Here is a 21,766-nt window from a genome sequence, read left to right as displayed (position 1 = left end):
TAAGTGTAAAGTTTTAGTGTCTATAAAACACTGGGAGCTGCCATGTTGTAACTTAGGTTACCTTCTCTGCTGTGGCCAATTAGAGACAGTTATAAATAGGTCACTAGAGTGTGCAGCCAATGGCTGTGTGGAATATAACAGTGGTCTGCACTTCCATTTCTAACAGGAACTGAAAAGCTCACAATTTCAGAATGGAATTACAGGCACAGAGGACAAAATAAATAATGAAAGTATATTGCAGAGTTGTTTTATATATACAATTTATCATTTTATATTACCATCTCAAAGTGTTTAATGTCCCTTTAATTAACTGCTTTTTCCTATGCTTGGTAAGGATTTGGTAATGCAAGTTACAATCCATCATCCCAATTTAATATTACTTTTAGTGTTTACTTCTATTATCAAATTTGCTTTGTTCACATGATATTCTTTGTTGAAGAGATACCCAGGGAGGTAGTGCTACCATCTAGTGCTCTTGCATATGGATAACATTCTTGCAACATTCTTGCATTCTTGCAAATACTGCTGCCATATAGTGCTCCAGGCTTTTCAACAAAAAGATACCAAAAGAACAAAGACAATTTGAAAATATTTGAGTAGTATAAAAGTGTATACTCTGAATCATTTGTGCTTCATTTCCCTTTAAACAAAAGTGTCCTTAAAAGCAGCATAAGGGATCATGTACACTTGCCACTCTAATACTGCTCGACAGCACAGAGAAGCACTCATCCAGTCATATATATAACTAGTTGGTAAGCCTGCCCAGAGGGCAGTCTATGAGGCCCATTTATCAAGGTCCGAATGGAGCTTAAGGGCCTGTGTTTCTGGCGAGTCTTCAGAAGACCGCTGCTCCATAACCGTGTCCGCCTGCTCTGATCGGGTTGATTGGCACCTCCCTGCAGGCGTATTGCTCTCTGCATTCAGCGATGTCTGTCGGACCTGATCCGCACTGTCGGATCAGGTCTGACAGACATTTGATAAATAGGCCTCTATGTGTTGTTAGTAAAAAAAAAAAAAAAAACTACATAAAAAATAAACAAATTATCAAAAATTAAAAAATGAAACCTAATCCCTATGAAAATAAAAAAGCCCCCAACCCAAATCTAATGCTAAACTACCAATAGCTCTTAAAAGGGCATTTTGTAGGGCATTGTCCTAAGTTAAACAGCTCTTTTGCAGTTACAGTCCCCCTAACAGTAAAACCCACCACCCACCAAACCCCCCAAAATTAAAAAACATAACACTAAAAAACCTAAACTATCCATTGCCTTGAAAAGGGTATTTGTATGGGCATTGTCTTTAAAAGGGCATTCAGCTATTTTGCTGCCTATCCCTAATGTAAATTTTTTTTTTTATAAAATAAACCTAAGTCTAACACCCAAAAATTAAACCTAAATTTAAATTAAGCTAAAATTACTGAAAATAAAAATATCTAATATTACAGAATACAAAAAAAATTACCAAAGTTTAAAAAAATTAAACCTAATCACTATGAAAATAAAAAAGCCCCCCTTAAATAAAAATACCCCCTAATCTAAGAATAAACTACCTATAGTCCTTAAAAGGGTCTTTTGTAGGGCGTTGCCCTAAATTTAACAGCTCTTTTAAGAATTAAACATACCAAGACGCCCTAACATTAAAACTCCCCACCCACCAAACCCTCCAAAATAAAAAAAAACCTAACACTAAAAAAACTAAACTATCCATTGCCCTGAAAAGGGCATTTGTATGGGCATTGCCCTTCAAAGGACATTCAGCTCTTTTGCTGCCCATCCCTAATCTAAAAAAACCCAAAAACCTAATTTTTTTAAAAAACAAAAACCTAACACTAAAGCCCCAAATAGATACTCACGGGTCCTGGCGGAGGATCCCCTAACACTAAAGCCCCAAATAGATACTCAAGGGTCCTGGCGGAGGATCCTCTTCATCCGATCGCCGCCGTACACAGTGAATTCAAGGTACGCGATTAAAGATAGCATCCCTTGAATTCCTATTGGCTGATTTGATTCTTCAAATCAGCCAATAGGATGAGAGCTACTGAAATCCTATTGGCTGTTTATGGGCTTTTTAGCTCGCATACCAATTCAGTTACAAAATCTAATTTTGATAGACCTAAATCACATGCTATTCAATTGATTAGTATATGTAGGTGCTTTTTACACCTAAACAAATTTGAATGTTTTGTGAAGCAGTTGACAAGAATCTGTTTTAAAGGGACAGTCTACTCCAGAATGTTTATTGTTTAGAAGTTTAGTAATTCTCTTAGATCAGAAGGAGGCAGTTATAGAATAATACATATTTGGGGAAGAGTCTCTTTGAATTTCGGTAAAAATAATTGAAAAAATTAGCCTGGAACCAAAAAGACCCATTTGTTTTTCACTAGAACATCACTTTTAACACATAAACCAGGATTGTAACTAGAAGCTGGGTCTATGGGCAAAATCAGACTTTTATTCTCACAAAATTCAGACTCACCACCTCTTTGGATACAGCTTAAAGTAATCTTTTATTTTTTTAAGCCAAAATGTTTCTTGAAGTATATACCAATGAAAATGCAGTGTGTGCGTTTAATGGGTTAAAAAACTATTTTAAACAAAAACCATAAAAATCTATCACTGCTAAATGAAAACACTGCTCTCTCCTCTGAGTCATATCTATTAACTCGGCAGCAATGGGCATGGTATGTTTATTTTATTTGAATTCTTGCTTTTAACCTTGTAATATTTATGCACATTTATATTTCCCCTAGTAATGTGATCTGCTAAGTGAATAGTTAGGCACCCTGTTATTTATTTCTTTACATAGTTCAAATAAAATATGTAACGAGGAGTAAATGGGTTAAAAATGGTCTTAAAAACATTCACTAATAACCTCAAGGCAAACTAACAAGATCATTCATTTCTGACTGAAAGAAAAAAAAATAATAGAATAAGCACTTATTTGATCTGTGTGCCATGAGTGTTCCTCTCCTGTGCATACTCTGTCTCCTTCATTTACATTAGTGAAGCCAAAGCTGTGTTAGGCTGCAAGATTCTTTAATTGGATCGCAATTTGCCCAACAGCTAATCAGACAACATGTGGGACTCTGAAACTCAGTAGAAAAGAGGTTTGGGAGATATGAATACGCACTACCTCCCCTCCTTGCTACCTGCTGATCTATCTTCCTGTTTATTGCTTGCACCCGCAAACGGATGGAAATGAGGACTATATAGGAAGTCACTGTCACAAGTGTGGAGCTCTGACAAAGGGTTATAAGGGAAAGATCTGGCCTTGGTAGGATATTTGAGAAGAGAAAAGGTGAGGTGAACAAGCCAAGCAGTATAGGGCAACTAAAGTGCCCAAGGGTTTTAAAGTTTTTTTTTGAGAGAATGATATTCGGGCCCTAGTCCTATTTAGTGATGACATTGCACACGCATTTTTATATAGAGCAACAATTCTTTCTTTCAGATCCTCAGAGAGCTCTTTGCCATGAGGTGCCATGTTGAACCTCCAGTGACCAGTATGAGAGAGTGTGAGAGCGATAAAACCACATTTAACACACCTGCTCCCCATTCACATCTGAGACCTTGTAACACTAACGGGTCACCTGACACCAGTGAGGGAAAATGGCTAATTGGGCCCAGTTTGGATATTTCCACTTAGGAGTGTACTCACTTTTGTTGCCAACGGTTTAGACATTAATGGCTGTGTGTTGAGTTATTTTGAGGGGACAGCAAATGTACACTGTTATACAGGCTGTACACTCACTACTTTAGTTTGTAGCAAAGTGTCATTTCTTCAGTGTTGTCACATGAAAAGATATAATAAAATATTTACAAAAATGTGAGGGGTGTACTCACTTTTGTGAGGAGAGAGAGAGGAGAGGGAGAGAGAGAGAGAGAGAGAGAGAGAGAGGAGAGAGAGAGAGAGAGAATATACCAAAATACCATCAGATATATGTATAAATATATATTTATGAATAAATATAACATATTCTGTTATGTGAAGAACTTGAGAATATGTGACCAGGTTTGCGTGTGAGTAGTGTTAGTATGACTTCTATGGGGGAAATATGTTATTATGCGCGCAATATTCTTAGTTCGGCTTTTTACATGCGTCAGGTTAGGGCGCAATCGAAAACTGTTTACTTTCGACTTGTAATACAGAAAAAACATAATTTATGCTTACCAGATAAATTCCTTTCCTTCCTGGCAGGGAAAGTCCACAACTTAATTCCTTACTGTTGGGAAATAGAACACCTGGCCACCAGGAGGAGGCAAAGACACCCCAGCCAAAGGATTAAATATCCCTTCCACTTCCCCTATCCCCCAGTCATTCTGCCGAGGGAACAAGGAAAAGTAGGAGAAACATAAGGGTATAAAGGTGCCAGAAGAAACAATATAAAAAAAGGAGCCGCCCAACAAAAATAAATTACGGACTGGGTCGTGGACTCTCCCTGCCAGGGAGGAAAGGAATTTATCTGGTAAGCATAAATTATGTTTTCCTTCCATAAGGCAGGGAGAGTCCACAACCTCATTCCTTACTGTTGGGAAAACTATAGCCAAGCTCCAGAGGATACTGAATGAATAACGGGAGGGAACAAAAAAGAGGCGGACCCTTTCTGAGGGCACCACAGCCTGCAAAACATTTCTCCCGAAAGCTGCTTCAGCTGAAGGAAACACATCAAACTTGTAAAATTTAGAAAAAGTGTGTAAGGAGAACCAGGTAGCCGCCTTACAAATCTGATCTATAGAGGCTTCATTCTTAAAAGCCCAGGAGGAAGCCACTGCTCTAGTGGAATGAGCCGTTATCCTCTCAGGAGGCTGTCGCTCCGCTGTCTCATAAGCTAAGCGGATAACACTCCTCAATCAAAAAGATAGAGAAGTCGTAGTAGGCTTCTGCCTCTTACGCTTCCCGGTATAGATGACAAAGAGGAAGATTGTCAGAATTCCTTAGTAGCCTGAAGATAGAACTTCAAAGCACAAACCACATCTAGATTGTGAAGCAAGTGTTCCTTCGCTATAGAAGAATTAAGACACAAGGAAGGAACAATAATCTCTTGATTAATGTTACGATCCGACAACACTTTAGGAAGGAATCCTAATTTAGTATGTAAAATCGCCTTATCAGCATGGAAAACAAGATAAGATGGGGTCACACTGCAAAGCAGAAATCTCAGAAACTGCGCGCAGAGGTAATAGCCAACAAAAAAAAGAACCTTCAAAGATAACAATTTAATGTCAATAGTATGCATAGGCTCAAATGGAGCCTGTTGTGCAGTAACACTGACAGAACCGATATCTGTCCCTTCAGGGAACAAGCAGATAGACCCTTCTCCAGTCCATCCTGGAGAAAAGATAAAATTCTGGCAACCTTAACCTTATGCCAGGAAAAGCCACACTTTTCACACCAGTACAAGTAAGTCCTCCACACTTTATGGTAGATACGACGAGTAACTGGCTTACGAGCTTGAACCAGAGTGTCGATAACACTCTCAAAGAACCCTCTCTTGGCTAGGACTAAGCGTTCAATCTCCACGCAGTCAGCCTCAGAGAATCTAGATTTTGATAAACGAAGGGACCCTGTATCAGCAGATCTCTGCGACAAGGTAACCTCCACTGAGGAGATGAGGACATCTCCACCAGATCCGCAAATCCCGTCCTTCACGGCCATGATGGAGCAATCAGAATCACTGATGCTCACTCCTGCTTGATACGAGCCACCACATGAGGGAGAAACGGTAATGGAGAAAAAAAGATATGAGGTCTGAACCTCCATGGTACTGATAGGGCATCTATCAATTTCGTCTGAGGATCCCTCGACCCATATCTGGGTAGCTTGGTATTGATGCGGGATGCCATGAGATCTATCTCTGGTGTCTCCCACTCGCTGCATATCTCTGCAAACACCTCAGGAAGGAGAGACCATTCCCTTGGGTGAAAGGATTGCCTGCTGAGGAAGTCTGCTTCGCAGATGTCCACACCCAGAATGTGGATACCTGACAGCATACATCTGTTAGTCTCCGCCCACTCTAGTATCTGAGATACTTCTCTCATCGCCAAGGGACTTCTAGTTCCCCCCTGATGGTTGATGTAGGCTACCAAGGTTATATTGTCTGATTGGAATCTGATAAACTGGGACGAACCCAGAAGGGGCCAAGCCTTCAAGGCATTGAAGATTGCCAGAGTTCCAATATATTGATCGGAAGGTAAGACTCCTCCTGAGTCCACAGTCCTTGTGCCTTCTTTGCACCCCAAACGGCTCCCCAGCCGAAAAAGGCTTGCGTCCGTAGTCACAATATCCCAGGACGGTCTCACAAAGCACATGCCTTGGGACAGATGATCTGGACAGAGCCACCAAGAGAGCGAGTCTCTCGACAGGTTGTCCAGCACAATCTGTTGAGACAGATCTGAATGGTCGCCATTCCATTGTCTCAGCATGCATAGTTGTAAGGGTCTGAGATAGAATCTGGCAAAAAGGAATGATTTCTATACAGGACACCATGAGTCCGATCACCTCCATACACTGGGCCACAAAGGGTCTCAAGGAGGCCTGGAGGGCAAGACATGCAGTAGTTAGCTTGCAACGTCTCTGATCTGTGAGAAATATTCTCATGATATGGAGTCTATTATTGTCCCCAGGAAATTCACCCTTGTACTTGGAGTAAGAGAACTCTTTTCCAAGTTTATCTTCCATCCATGTGATCGAAGAATACTGAGAAGGGACTCAGTGTGTTCTTTCGCTAGACGAAAAGATGGTGCCTGTACCAAGATATCGTCCAGGTAAGGCGCTACTGCAATACCTTGTGTTCTGGCAATGGCTAGAAGAGCCCCCAGAACCTTCGAAAATATCCTTAGAGCAGTAGCTAGGCCAAACAGAAGAGCTATGAACTGGAAGTGCTGGTCCAGAAAGGCAAACCTCAGGAACTGAAAATGTTCCCTGTGTATTGGAACGTGAAGGTATGCATCTGTCAGGCAAGCTAGAATCACTGAAAGAATAAAGAAGTTACTAGTAACTCAAACCACAGCTGCTGAGATATATAATGTTGTTTTGTTGCTAGGAAGTGTGAGGCGAGCAAATGAATCACCTAGATGGTGATCTGCAAGCCTCATTAACCACTAGCAGTTAATATTATGGTTCAGATGTGACATAGAACTCTAATGCTGCCACCTGTGATATATTCACTACAATTTGCAGCAGAGTTCTAGTGCAGGAACCAATGAGTAATATAAATAAGGTAGATAATAATACTAAGCACTTAAAGAAGCAGATGGTAAATAATAAGAGAGAGGTAGCTAGAGGTATAATGTAACTACACAGTTCACTTCAATAAGCAGACGATATTGCTTTAGGTAGATCGCAAGTAAAGTAACACTTAGAGTACCTTGTTATGTATGTACAAGTAGTTAGTACAGGCTTCGGTAGTCAGGAAGGCAGAGGAGCTGACCGGTCTGAAAACCGGAGCTGCAGCAGGACCAGGTAGTATCGGTTAGATCTGTGAAGTTGGCTTGTGACGTCACCGCGGATGGATTCCAAATTCCGGTAGTGTGGAAAGTAGTTCCGCCTGAGGAAAGAGTTTAAGCGATCCGTGCAGCAACGCACCAGGTAGGGTAAGAGCTGCTTTAGAGAATAACTTGAAGTAAAGAACAAAAGTCACTGTAGAAATAACTGACAATAACCCTAGTAATTCGAGTTAATATTCAGGATTGCACAAGGCTTAGTTTAGGTTAAGACATCAATACCAAGCAAAGTAGTAGGGGCTGCTGGGAAATATATAGGAGTCAGGATTGAATGTAACTGATTTTTAAAGGTACAGCACAGTATTCAAGAACAAAAGGCCGGTTGCTGAGTGAAATCCTGACAGCATCCTTCAGGTCTATAGTGGTCATAAACTGTCCTTCCTGAACCAGAGGAAAGATTGACTGCATTGTCTCTGTCTTGAAAGAGGGAACACTCAGAAACTTGTTTAGGAACTTTAAGTCCAGAATTGGACAAAAAGTTCCTTCCTTCTTTGGAACCACAAAATGGTTTGAATAAAACCCTAAACCTCTTTCTGCTGTAGGTACCGGGACAATTACTCCTAGAGAGGAGAGATCACATATGCAACCTAAAAAGGCAGCCCTCTTTTCTGGTCTTGTAGAAAGACTGGAGAGTAGGAATCTGAGCCTGGGTGGATGACACTTGAATCCTATCCGGTATCCTTGAGATACAACCTCCAGGACCCAAGGATCCTGTACATCCTGGAACCAAGAATCTTTAAAAAGATCAGGGGCCGCCCCTTCATGCCGATTTGTTCTCTGCGGGCTTCTTAGTCTGTTTGGACTTATTCCAGGACTGAGCCAGCTTCCAATTACTCTTGGGCTGCTCGGACTTGGATGAGGATTTCTGTCGTTGTGATTTGACAATTGTCGTCCCTTAGGCCTATTCTTCTTATCCTGCGGTATGAAGGCACCCTTCCCTCCGGTAACCGTAAAAATAATGGAGTCCAGCCCTGGACCGAATAAAATCTAACCCTTGAAAGGAAGAGAAAGGAGTCTGGATTTAGAAGTCATATGCGTAGACCAAGACTTCAACCAGAGAGTCCGGCGGGCTAGGACCTCAAAGCCAAAAGCCTTTGCATTTAGGTGAATAATCTGCATATTCACGACACAGATGAAGGAGTTAGAAATTTTCAAAGGTTTAATTCTCTAATAAATATCATCGAGGGGAGTCTCCACCTCTATGAGCTCTGACAGTGTCACACCAGTAGGTAGCTGCTCCAGCAACCGCGGCTACAGCTGCCGCCGGTTGAAATAAAAACCCTGTATGTTGAAAAATCATCCTCAGAAAATTTTCCATTTTCTTATCCATAGGCTCTCTAAAAGAAGAACTATCCTCCAGAGGGATAGTAGTATGCTTAGCTAGCGTAGAAATAGCGCCAACCACATTAGGGATGCGGCCCCACAAATCTAATTGAGTGTCAGGGACCGGGAATCATTTTTTAAAAGTTCCTATTCTTTCCCATTCGTTACTAATAATGTTCGCCATCTTAACTGGCACAGGAAAAGTCAGAGGGACCTTCCTGTCTTCATAAACACTGTCTAATTTAGTGATCTTATGTTCCTGAGGGAGTGTAGCCTCTGGAACCTCTAGCGTAGACAGAACCTCCTTTAATAAAAAACGCAGATAGTCAATTTTAAATCTAAAGGAGGGTTCCTCCGCTGAAGGAGGTTTAGAAACTGAAGTCTCCGACTCAGAAAGTTCACCCTCTGAAGATACAGAGGTTAACTTATCCTTGGATAGCTGGGACATAATAGCTAAATCCAAAAATATTTAGATGACTTTAGGTCAGGAGAACTATGTTTAACCTTTCTCTTACGTTTGCTAGAGGGAGGTAAGGCACGCATGGCTGCAGGCACCGCCCATTGTAACTGCGCGGTAAAGTCCGCAGGAAAAAAGCCCCCTCCAGATGGAGGATTAGTTGAGCCGCGGGGAACTGCATGTGGAGTAGGTAGTCTAGAAAGGGTAGTAATCTCTTGAGACACAGATTCCTGAGAGGTAGACGGTTCAGAGGGGCTAATAGCACTATGAGTATTAGCAAGCATGTCTCCCTTCTTAGACTTTAGAACAGTGCTTAGGCAAATGGAACAAAATTGAGCAGGCGAGCAAACCACGGCCTCCTCACAATATAAACAGGAATTATTCATCAGTACAGAATAAGCGGAACCTTCTAATGTAGTATCAGAGTCCTCCATAGCTAATATATATCCACAGAAGGACAGACAAAAAAGAACGCTTTTATTAAAAAAAACAACACCTTTATAATCCCAATGGCTGTGGCACTCACCACCTCCTAGACCCAGACAGCTAACAGTGAAAATGCTCTCCTTAGGAGTGATGTCCACAGCAGGATCGTGAAAATGAAAAGACTGTACCCGGTCATGTGGTGCGTAGAACAGAAAAGGCTCTAAGCTATTATAAGCTGTGCAATACTCAAAAACGAATGTGAAACCTGTTTGTTCCAAGCCAAAAGCACACAGTCTATGAGCCAAAAAACTCTCACATTAAAGAAGTTATAAATAACCCCTAGCTGTTCAAATAATCTCCCTGAAGAAGATATTAACCCTTGATCCTATTGAGGCATAAAGGAGCCACACTGCGACCCTGTATAGAAAAAGTGTATATATAAAACTGTCTTACCCTCCAGGATCCATGCTGTAGAACAGGCACAGCGTCTAAAGTGAGACAGTCTTGCAGTGACGCTTCTGACATGGACTTGGGTGTGTAACAGCAAGCAGTGGAACTCGTCAACACTGATTGCTCACGAGCTGTAAGGCAAAAGTCTGGATGGGTTTGCAGAAAAACTTTCCCTGCATCTCCAGACTCTAACTTTCATCAATACTCTCACCGAGAGGTTGACATAATTACTTAAAACTCCAGTCCTTTCTTAAAGGGAACATACCCATTACAGGAATATCCAAATCTTCTGACACTTCTCTGCCACCTCCTATAGGTAAAGAATGACTAAGGTAAAGGGGAAGTGGGAGGGATATTTAAGCCTTTGGCTGGGGTGTCTTTGCCTCCTTCTGGTGGCCAGGTGTTGTATTTTCAAACAGTAAGGAATGAAGTTGTGGAATCTCCCTGCCTTATGGAAGGAAACTTACTTCTAGCGGAGCTATAGCTCAAGCGGGAGCGCTAAATACCGCTCCACTTGTAATCTGGCCCTAAATGTCTCCTGGCATCTATTTTTATAACATTTCTCTTCCTCTGAAATGAAGCAGCCGTCTTACACTGTACAGAAATAAAGAATATGCATTCTGCTGACTAATATCCACACAGTATTTCTCCAATACATGGCAAAGTCTTGCATGCATCACAAAATGTAACATTATAAATAAAGAACTTAAATATCTGAAAGTATGTATTTGCCATCTTCTTGAAGAGCAGTAGATATGATTAGAAGAGATGATGTTTTTACAATTCTATTACCAAAACAGAATAGAAATCTTTAATTTAAAACTTTTAAGAAATAAAAAAATTAAAGTAAAGCTTTCTGTTGGACAAAGCTCAATATAAGTTGTGTTTCCGGCTTTGTGAGAGGTGTCACAGCAGCCGGTTCCCTCCTGAGTGCTTGGGATTTGGGGCCAAGCTAAATAAACCTAAATCCATTTGGAATGACCTCAGTTCTCTGCATGGGGGTTGTGGGGATATAAAGCGGCTGTTTTGGGATGCTGCCACAGAAAACAGCACAGACTGGAATAATCCACAATACAAACTATTTCCATGATGTCATAGTGCCCCTGTGGTGTGCTTGATTGACATGTTTAGATTGTATGCACCCTGGCATCAGGTCTGCGTGTACTCCTATCAAAATTGCAACAAGTGAGCCCATGTGAATATTTGAGAGCTGTGAGTGTGAATTTCAACTTTAGCACTTATTTCAGCTTGCTTTTGTTAAGCGTTACAGTATATGCAAGATCACCAAAGTTAGAATGCAACTGATACAGCATTTCAATGTGCACTCTTCTAAACATGTTTGCTTGATTTGGGGACCATATGAGCAAAATAAATGATTGTGCTATACACAACATTCACTACCACACAAAGAGCCAGAGCTGGCTGTTTCTGGAGCACTGCCGGGTTCATGGCAAATTAGCGGGCGGAAAGGAAGAGTGCTTTGGATGCATGGTTACTTGCCTCGTCATTTAGAATGTATGTGATACACATGGAGTTGGCCTCACAGAATAGAAAATTACACTCCTACTGCAACCTCCTTAAAAAACTTGTGCATTTTCTGTACACACCTGTATGCACTTGTAGATTGTAAGGTCTTCAAAGAAGGGTACTCCGCTCCTGTATTTATGTTTAGTCTGCTTAATGTGTGTGTATATATATATATATATATATATATATATATATATATAAACTTGCAAGAGGATAAGCACTCACACCTTCAATTTAACAGCCAGCGTGTCAGAACCAGAAGTATCATAAACAAAGTAGTAGATCTGCACTCACTGGACTTTCCAAAAAGGTGCAATTTATTGTGACGTTTCGGGATCAAACTGTCCCATATATATAAAATGTAACCATGCTTCAGCATCATTATTCATTCCTATTCACGTACCCAGTGGAACAGAAATTGGAAGCACTTTACAAATAACTGTTTATTTGTGGTATTATTATAATTTAATATTAACAATTTAAAAGTGTAAGCTATAAACCTCACTTGAAGGAACATAGATCACTTAAATGTTTAGAGATCTTAAGACTTATTTTACCCCCAATTCACCGTTACTGAATATGCTGACACACACATAAATGATATTGATGTGGAGGCAAGAGACAGTGCTGTTCTTACCTCTTGTAGTCGCTGAATATGTGCGCGACAAGTCTCCAGATCACTGTCTCCAGGAACCACAATAACTCCCAGCGGGAGAGCTGAAATCAGAGAGAAAGTGTGATGCGAATAGGAAAAAAGAAAGAAAAAAACAGAGGACAGATTAGAATAAAAGAAAGGACATGGGTAAAGTATTATGCACCAATAAGATAATTAGGAGCAGGGAGAACAAAAAAACAGACATAATGTAAAAACAAAGTGCCAACAGAAACACTGAAAATGAGAAGTTTAGGGGAACAGGTTATAGAGCTGTATATATTGGTTGCAATCTCATACCATGAGTTGGACTTGGAAGCCTCTAAATTTGAGATCACCTCTTTAAAGGGACATAAAATCCAATTTTTTTTCTTTCCTGATTTAGAAAGAGCATGTCATTTTAAACAACTTTCTAATTTACTTCTATAATCTAATTTGCTTCATTCTCTTGATATCACTTGCTGAAAAGCATATCTAGATATGCTCAGTAGCTGCTGATTGGTTGCTGCACATAGAGGCCTTGTGTGATTTGCTCACACATGTGCATTGCTATTTCTTCAACAAAGGATATCTAAAGAATTGAGCAAATTAGATAATAGAAGTAAATTGGAAAGTTGTTTAAAATTACATGCCCTATCTGAATCATGAAAGTTTAATTTTGACTAGACTGTCCCTTTAAATTTGTGTATTATCTTCTCTTTGTCATTCAAATGTTTTGTGCTTTTGTTTTCCTTCTCTTTCATTTCCTTTCAAATTTTCCCCATAATTTGCTTATTTTTTTACCCTTACATACATGGAATTGACTATGCTTATTATGTTTTTTTTCAGTATTTTTTTCCCCTTTAATATTACGGTCCTTGCTGTGGGTATTTTCTTTAAATAAAAAAAAATAAAAAAAGAAGTTTGTATCTATTTATGTAAGACGATCCTACTTGGAGATATTATTACATTGTGGATTATTTCCCTCCAATGACGGTTTTGTTATGCATCCAATATCTCAACTCCCTACAGACATTTAACTTGTAGGATGTTCGTTACTTGATGAGTAGAAGGACAGAAAATTTATAAGGGAGAGTAAAAGAGAATGGGGAGAGAGGGTAGGTGGATACAGACAGAAAGAAGCTTTCTTCTTTATAGTAGTGTCTATTACATGCAGTTAAATAAAAAGAGGGACTAGAAATGTTGGGGCCACTTACTTAACCCATTGATCAGCCCCCCCACCCCTTTGACATGTGAACTTTTTGAACAAGTGACTAAAAACATATATGCACTTTATTCTTAAAGGGACACTGAACCCAAATGTATTCCTTTGTGAACCAGATAGAGCATGCAATTTTAAGAACCTTTCTAATTTACTCCTATTATCAATTTTTCTTTGTGCTCTTGCTATCTTTATTTGAAAAAACATAATTTATGTAAGAACTTACCTGATAAATTAATTTCTTTCATATTAGCAAGAGTCCATGAGCTAGTGACGTATGGGATATACATTCCTACCAGGAGGGGCAAAGTTTCCCAAACCTCAAAATGCCTATAAATACACCCCTCACCACACCCACAAATCAGTTTAACACATAGCCAAGAAGTGGGGTGATAAGACAAAAGTGCGAAAGCATAAAAAATAAGGAATTGGAATAATTGTGCTTTATACAAAAAAATCATAACCACCACAAAAAGGGTGGGCCTCATGGACTCTTGCTAATATGAAAGAAATGAATTTATCAGGTAAGTTCTTACATAAATTATGTTTTCTGTCATGTAATTAGCAAGAGTCCATGAGCTAGTGACGTATGGGATAATGAATACCCAAGATGTGGATCTTCCACGCAAGAGTCACTAGAGAGGGAGGGATAAAATAAAGACAGCCAATTCCGCTGAAAATAATCCACACCCAAAATAAAGTTTAAATCTTATAATGAAAAAAACTGAAATTATAAGCAGAAGAATCAAACTGAGACAGCTGCCTGAAGAACTTTTCTACCAAAAACTGCTTCAGAAGAAGAAAACACATCAAAATGGTAGAATTTAGTAAAAGTATGCAAAGAAGACCAAGTTGCTGCTTTGCAAATCTGATCAACCGAAGCTTCATTCCTAAACGCCCAGGAAGTAGAAACTGACCTAGTAGAATGAGCTGTAATCCCTAGAGGTGGAGTTTGACCCGACTCGACATAAGCATGATGAATTAAAGATTTCAACCAAGATGCCAAAGAAATGGCAGAGGCCTTCTGACCTTTCCTAGAACCGGAAAAGATAACAAATAGACTAGAAGTCTTTCGGAAATTCTTAGTAGCTTCAACATAATATTTCAAAGCTCTAACTACATCCAAAGAATGCAATGATCTCTCCTTAGAATTCTTAGGATTAGGACACAATGAAGGACCCACAATTTCTCTACTAATGTTGTTAGAATTCACAACCTTAGGTAAGAATTTAAAAGAAGTTCGCAACACTGCCTTATCCTGATGAAAAATCAGAAAAGGAGACTCACAAGAAAGAGCAGATAATTCAGAAACTCTTCTAGCAGAAGAGATGGCCAAAAGAAACTAAAACTTTCCAAGAAAGTAATTTAAAGTCCAGCGAATGCATAGGTTCAAACGGAGGAGCTTGAAGAGCCCCCAGAACCAAATTCAAACTCCAAGGAGGAGGAATTGACTTAATAACAGGTTTTATACGAACCAAAGCTTGTACAAAACAATGAATAACAGGAAGACTAGTAATCTTTCTGTGAGAAAGAACAGAAAGAGCAGAGATTTGTCCTTCAAGGAACTTGCAGACAAACCTTTATCCAAACCATCCTGAAGAAACTGTAAAATTCTAGGAATTCAAAAAGAATGCCAAGAAAAATGATGAGAAAAACACCAAGAAATGTAAACCTTCCAAACTCGATAATATATCTTCCTAGATACAGATTTACAAACCCGTAACATAGTATTAATCAGAGAGTCAGAGAAACCTCTATGACTGAGAATCAAGCGTTCAATCTCTATACCTTCAAATTTAAGGATTTGAGATCCTGATGGAAAAAAAGGACCTTGTGATAGAAGGTCTGGTCTTAACGGAAGAGTCCACGGTTGGCAAGTGGCCATCCGGACAAGATCCGCATACCAAAACCTGTGAGGCCATGCTGGAGCCACCAGCAGAACAGACGAGCACCCCTTAGAATCTTGGAAATTACTCTTGGAAGAAGAACTAGAGGTGGAAAGATATAGGCAGGATGATACTTCCAAGGAAGTGACAATGCATCCACTGCCTCCGCCTGAGGATCCCTGGATCTGGACAGATACCTGGGAAGCTTCTTGTTTAGATGAGAAGCCATCAGATCTATTTCTGGAAGTCCCCACATTTGAACAATCTGACGAAATACCTCTGGGTGAAGGGACCATTTGCCCGGATGTAACGTTTGGTGACTGAGATAATCCGCTTCCCAATTGTCTATACCTGGGATATGAACCGCAGAAATTAGACAGGAGCTGGATTCCGCCCAAACCAGAATTCGAGATACTTCTTTCATAGCCAGAGGACTGTGAGTCCCTCCTTGATGATTGACATATGCCACAGTTGTGACATTGTCCGTCTGAAAACAAATGAACGACTCTCTCTTAGAAGAGGCCATGACTGAAGAGCTCTGAAAATTGCACGGAGTTCCAAAATATTGATTGGTAATCTCACCTCCTGAGATTCTCAAACCCCTTGTGCTGTCAGAGACCCCCAAACAGCTCCCCAACCTGTCAGACTTGCATCTGTTGAAATCTCAGTCCAGGTTGGAAGAACAAAAGAAGCCCCCTGAATTAAACGATGGTGGTCTGTCCACCACGTCAGAAAGTGTCGAACAATCGGTTTTAAGATATTAAATGAGATATCTTTGTATAATCCCTGCACCACTGGTTCAGCATACAGAGCTGAAGAGGTCGCATGTGAAAACGAGCAAAGGGAACCGCGTCCAATGCAGCAGTCATAAGACCTAGAATTTCCATGCATAAGGCTACCGAAGGGAAAGATTGAGACTGAAGGTTTCAACAAGCTGAAACCAATTTCAGACGTCTCTTGTCCGTCAGAGACAGAGTCAAGGACACTGAATCTATCAGGAAACCTAAAAAAGGTTACCCTTGTCTGAGGAATCAACGAACTTTTTGGTAAATTGATCCTCCAACCATATTCTAGAAGAAACAACACTCATAAAAGACTGGAAATGTTCTTTCTAGTGAAAATGAGCAAAGGGAATTGAATCCAATGCCGTGGCCATAAGACCTAAAACTTCTATGCATATATAGCAACTGAAGGAAATAATAGAGACTAAAGGTACCGACAGACGGAACCCAATAGAATTATCCCTCGTCTGATAGAGACAAAGACAGTGACACAAACTTTCTGGAAAACTAAAAAAGGTGACCCTTGTGTGAGGAATCAAGAGCTTTCAAAAAAAAGATCCTCTAACTATGTCCTGAAGAGCAAGTGAATCATATGAGATTCCGCATCCTCAGAAAATAATCTGAATGAAAACAGAAAAATTAAAATATGCATTTATTGTATATAATGAAAACAAATAATGCTATCAATGACCATAAAAAGGCAAAATAGTTTGAATAAAACTCCAAACCCGGTTCCTAAACAAGGAACTGGAAGAAATACCCCAGAAGATTCCAGGTCTGAGCAGTGCTTGAACCCCATGGGTGTCCAGCCATGCTTCAACAGTACCCAAAATATATAGGACAGAAACACACTTAAAGAAAGTGTTAGCCTTACTGGAATAAAATCAAAGAAATTTGGAAAAAATAGAACCAAATAAATTTCAAAGAAGTCTTAACCTGCCCCTTACCAGCCAAGCTGGAATACGGCACGAACATCGCAATATTAGGGAGCTGATTTCGAACCCCAATTACAAACATGTTACTTGGGAAAGAACTCAGGAATTTGTTCCTTAATAAGAACAACTAAACTAGTATAAGCTTAAAGTTTTAGTCTTAGAACTCAATCTTGAAGCCCAGAGTAACAGTTAAGAATTGAATCCAATTATAAAACAAATAATTGATTATCTCAAAACAAAATTCTTCTAGCTAAAATAGCTAAAGACATAGATTAACCCTCATTTGCGAAAATATTCAATAAAATGAAGACACAAATGAAATTATTAGCATGATAGTCCAGTTTAAAGGACCAGTCAATACAGTGGACTTGCATAATCAATAAATGCAAAACAACAAGACAAATGCAACAGCACCTGGTCTAGTAAATGTTGTCCTTTAACAATGCTAAAATAAATCATAATCTGATACTTGATCTTAAAGTAAACAGAAAAAAATGAAGCAATTGCAATATCCAAATAAATCACAGGACCAAGAAAAGTACCTGAAACTAAATAATTATCCATAAATAAGATACAACTATCTAAAGGAAAATAAATACTATTTTGCTATAGAAACAATAGCATAATTAGTAGAAGTAGAGATAGCCCCAATAAATTGGAGAACCCTCCAAATTGAGTTTAACTGCTGGCAAAGAATATAGTTTAAAACCTTTGAAAAAGGAATAAAAGAAAATTCTCAGCCTATTCCATTCCCTAGAATGGGGAATTGGAAAGAAAACCTCTGAAAACAAAGAAATAAATAGGCAGAAATAGTGTCAGCTAGTCTTAAAGAACTAGTTACCTTAATATCCAAAATAATCAACACCTTTTCAACAAAGAACAAATGTACTTTAATAATAGAAAAATAATAAAAAAGTAGATTTGTTAGTGTCAATATCTGATGAAGAAAATTTCTGAAAGAGAAAAAACATCAGAGAAGGATAAATCAGTATGTTGTTGGTCATTTGAAACTTCAATAATTAAAAAAGAAGTGAAAAAGACCTAAAAATTTTATTAGAAGGCACGAAGTCAGACAAAGCCTTTAAAATAGAATCAGAAAATATTTCTTATAAATCTTCTAAATATTTCTTGTACATAAAATGTAAGAATGGAAATATATAAAGCATAAACACTAATGGATTCTGCATGTAAAAGTATATCATAATACCTTATTACAAACCATAGCTAAAGATAAACATTTATAACATTTAAAATAAATGAACTTAGCTTTGGTAGAACTGAAACTCAGTTAAGCGTTTTTCCAGAAGTGGCTTCTGATTCAGGGACAATCTGAGACATCTTGCAATATGTAATAGAAAAAACAACATATAAAGCAAAAATTATCAAATTCCTTAAATGACAGTTTCAGGAATGGGAAAAAAATGACAATGAACAAGCTTCTAGCAACCAGAAGCAATAAATAATGAGACTTAAATATTGTGGAGACAACAATGACGCTCGAATTTTTTAGCGCCAAAAAAGCCGCCCACATTATTTGGCGCCTAAATGCTTTTGGCGCCAAAAATGGCGCCACATCCGGTAACGCAGACATTTTTTGGCGCAAAAACGTCAAAAAAATGACGCAACTTCCGGCGACAGGTATGACGCCGGAAATGACAAAAAAAATTTGCGCCAAGAAAGTCCGCGCCAAGAATGACGCAATAAAATGAAGAATTTTCAGTCCCCGCGAGCCTAACAGCCCACAGGAAAAAAGTCAAATTTTAAGGTAAGAAAAAAATGATTTATTCATATGCATTATCCCAAATATGAAACTGACTGTCTGAAATAAGGAACGCTGAACATCCTGAATCAAGGCAAATAAATGTTTAAACACATATATTTAGAACTTTATATAAAAGTGCCCAACCATAGCTTAGAGTGTCACAGAAAATAAGACTTACTTACCCCAGGACACTCATCTACAAGTAGTAGAAAGCCAAACCAGTACTGAAACGAGAATCAGTAGAGGTAATGGTATATATAAGAGTATATCGTCGATCTGAAAAGGGAGGTAAGAGATTAATCTCTACGACCGATAACAGAGAACCTATGAAATAGACCCCGTAGAAGGAGATCATTGAATTCAAATAGGCAATACTCTCTACACATCCCTCTGACATTCACTGCACGCTGAGAGGAAAACCGGGCTCCAACCTGCTGCAGAGCGCATATCAACGAAGAATCTAGCACAAACTTACTTCACCACCTCCACAGGAGGCAAAGTTTGTAAAACTGATTTGTGGGTGTGGTGAGGAGTGTATTTATAGGCATTTTGAGGTTTGGGAAACTTTGCCCCTCCTGGTAGGAATGTATATCCCATACGTCACTAGCTCATGGACTCTTGCTAATTACATGAAAGAAAGAAGGCATCTAACCTAAGGAGCCAGACATTTTTTGGTTCAGACCATTGGACAGCACTTGTTTATTGGTGTTTATTGGTGGGTGAATTTATCCACCAATCAGCAATAACAACCCAGGTTGTTCACCAAAAATGGGCCGGCATCTAAACTTACATTCTTGCTTTTCAAATAAAGATACCAAGAGAATGAAGACAAATTGATAATAGGAGTAAATTAGAAAGTTGCTTAAAGGGACAGTCTACACCAGAATTTTTATTGTTTTAAAGGATAGATAATCCCTTTATTACTCATTCCCCAGCTTTGCATAACAAACACAGTTATATTAATATACTTTTAACCTCTGTGATTATCTTGTATCTAAGCCTCTGCAAACTGCCCCTTTATTTCAGTTCTTTTTACAGACTTGCAGTTTAGCCAATCAGTGCCTGCTCCCAGATAACTTCACGTGCACGAGCACAGTGTTATCTATATGAAATACATGAACTAACACCCTCTAGTGGTGAAAAACTGTTAAAATGCATTCTGAAAAGAGGTGACCTTCAAGGTCTAAGAAATTAGCATATGAACCTCCTAGGTTAAGCTTTCAACTAAGAATACCAAGATAATAAAGCAAAATTGGTGATAAAAGTAAATTGGAAAATTGTTTAAAATTACATGCTCTATCTGAATCATGAAAGTTTATTTTGGCCTAGACTGTCCCTTTAACATTGAATGCTCTATCTGAATCACAAAAGTAAAAATTTAAGTTCAGTGTCCCTTTATGTGTACTCAAACTTGGAAATGCTGTAAAGGTAGTAACACACAAACACAGAAACACACACACTCATACACTAAAAAACACACACTCACACAAGTATTTACATATAGACACTCTAGAAAACATGCAAAGAAACACACAAACACACTCAGACACAGACACCCACAGACACTCAGCACTCGTTTACATTGACCTGACAAGTAATGAGGTAGACAACAGTTTTGTCAAAAAAGGAGATTTACAAGACAAAATATGGAGTTCTGATTATCTTTTTGTCAAGGAAGATGACAACTATATGATAACAACAGTATGCAGTGGCTGAAAAGAAAAGGGCCCTGAACTGCCTAAACAATAATTTAAAGGTTAAGTGGTTGATTTGTGACTTCCGGAAAGGTCTCATTAGTCTCAAAGTCTGTAGAAAGATGTGAATAATCATTAGTAAGGTCAAAATATTTAAAAAAGGATTAGACATTGAACACACACATACAAACACAAACTTGCACATACACCCAAGGAAACAGCCTCAGAAAACACACAGACAAACAATCACAGACACCCACAGAAAACACACAAAGACATACACACACACACACACAGAAAACACACAAAGACATATATATACACACACACACTCTCACTGAGACATCCACAGAAAACACACAAAGACATCACACATACCCTCACAGAGACACCCACAGAAAACACACAAAGACATTCATAGACACACACAGACACCCAAAGAAAACGCACAAAGACATACATACACACCCTCACTGAGACAGCCATAGAAAACACAAAGACACACACACACCCTCAACAAGACACCTACAGAAAATACGCAGACATATACACACCATCACATAGACACACACAGAAAACACATAGACATATGCACACACTCTCACTGAGACACCCAAAGAAAATGCACAGACATATGCACATATCCTCACAGAGACATCCACAGAAAAAAAAGATATACATACACACCCACCCTCACAGAGACATCCACAGAAAACACACAAAGACATACACACCCACCCTCACATAGACATTCACAGAAAATACACAGACATACATACACACACACACCCTCACAGAGACAGCCACAGAAAATGCACAAATAAATACGCACACACCCTCACAGAGACATCCACAGAAAACACAGACATACATACGCACACACACTCACAGAGTTATCCACAGAAAACACAGACATACATACACACACCCTCACAAAGACATCAACAGAAAACACACAAAGACATACACACCCACCCTCACAGAGGCATCCACAGAAAATACACAAAGACATACAGTACATACATACATACACACACTCTCACAGAGACATCCACAGAGAATGCACAAAGACAGACACACAAACCCTCACAGAGAGACCCACAGAAAAAAAACATACATACACACTCATAGAGACACCAACAAAAGCACAGACAAACACAGACACCCACAGG

General features: G+C 39.1%; 1 protein-coding gene across 4 annotated transcripts in view; it reads right to left on the bottom strand.

Moving 5' to 3' along the window:
- The window catches only part of DGKZ (diacylglycerol kinase zeta), an 821,282-nt gene that overhangs the window by 192,704 nt on the left and 606,812 nt on the right, over positions 1 to 21,766 (bottom strand). For all 4 annotated transcript variants that reach the window (XM_053720300.1, XM_053720299.1, XM_053720298.1 and 1 more), the window contains one exon: positions 12,320 to 12,399. In XM_053720300.1, coding sequence (XP_053576275.1) covers positions 12,320 to 12,399 — 80 coding nt within the window. The remainder of the gene's footprint in view (positions 1 to 12,319; positions 12,400 to 21,766) is intronic.

Source organism: Bombina bombina, chromosome 7 (assembly GCF_027579735.1).
Source record: "Bombina bombina isolate aBomBom1 chromosome 7, aBomBom1.pri, whole genome shotgun sequence".
In the NCBI taxonomy this organism is placed as follows: Eukaryota; Metazoa; Chordata; class Amphibia; order Anura; family Bombinatoridae; genus Bombina; species Bombina bombina.
Note: the sequence above shows the minus strand (reverse complement) of the source record. Positions and strands in the feature narration are given on the sequence as shown.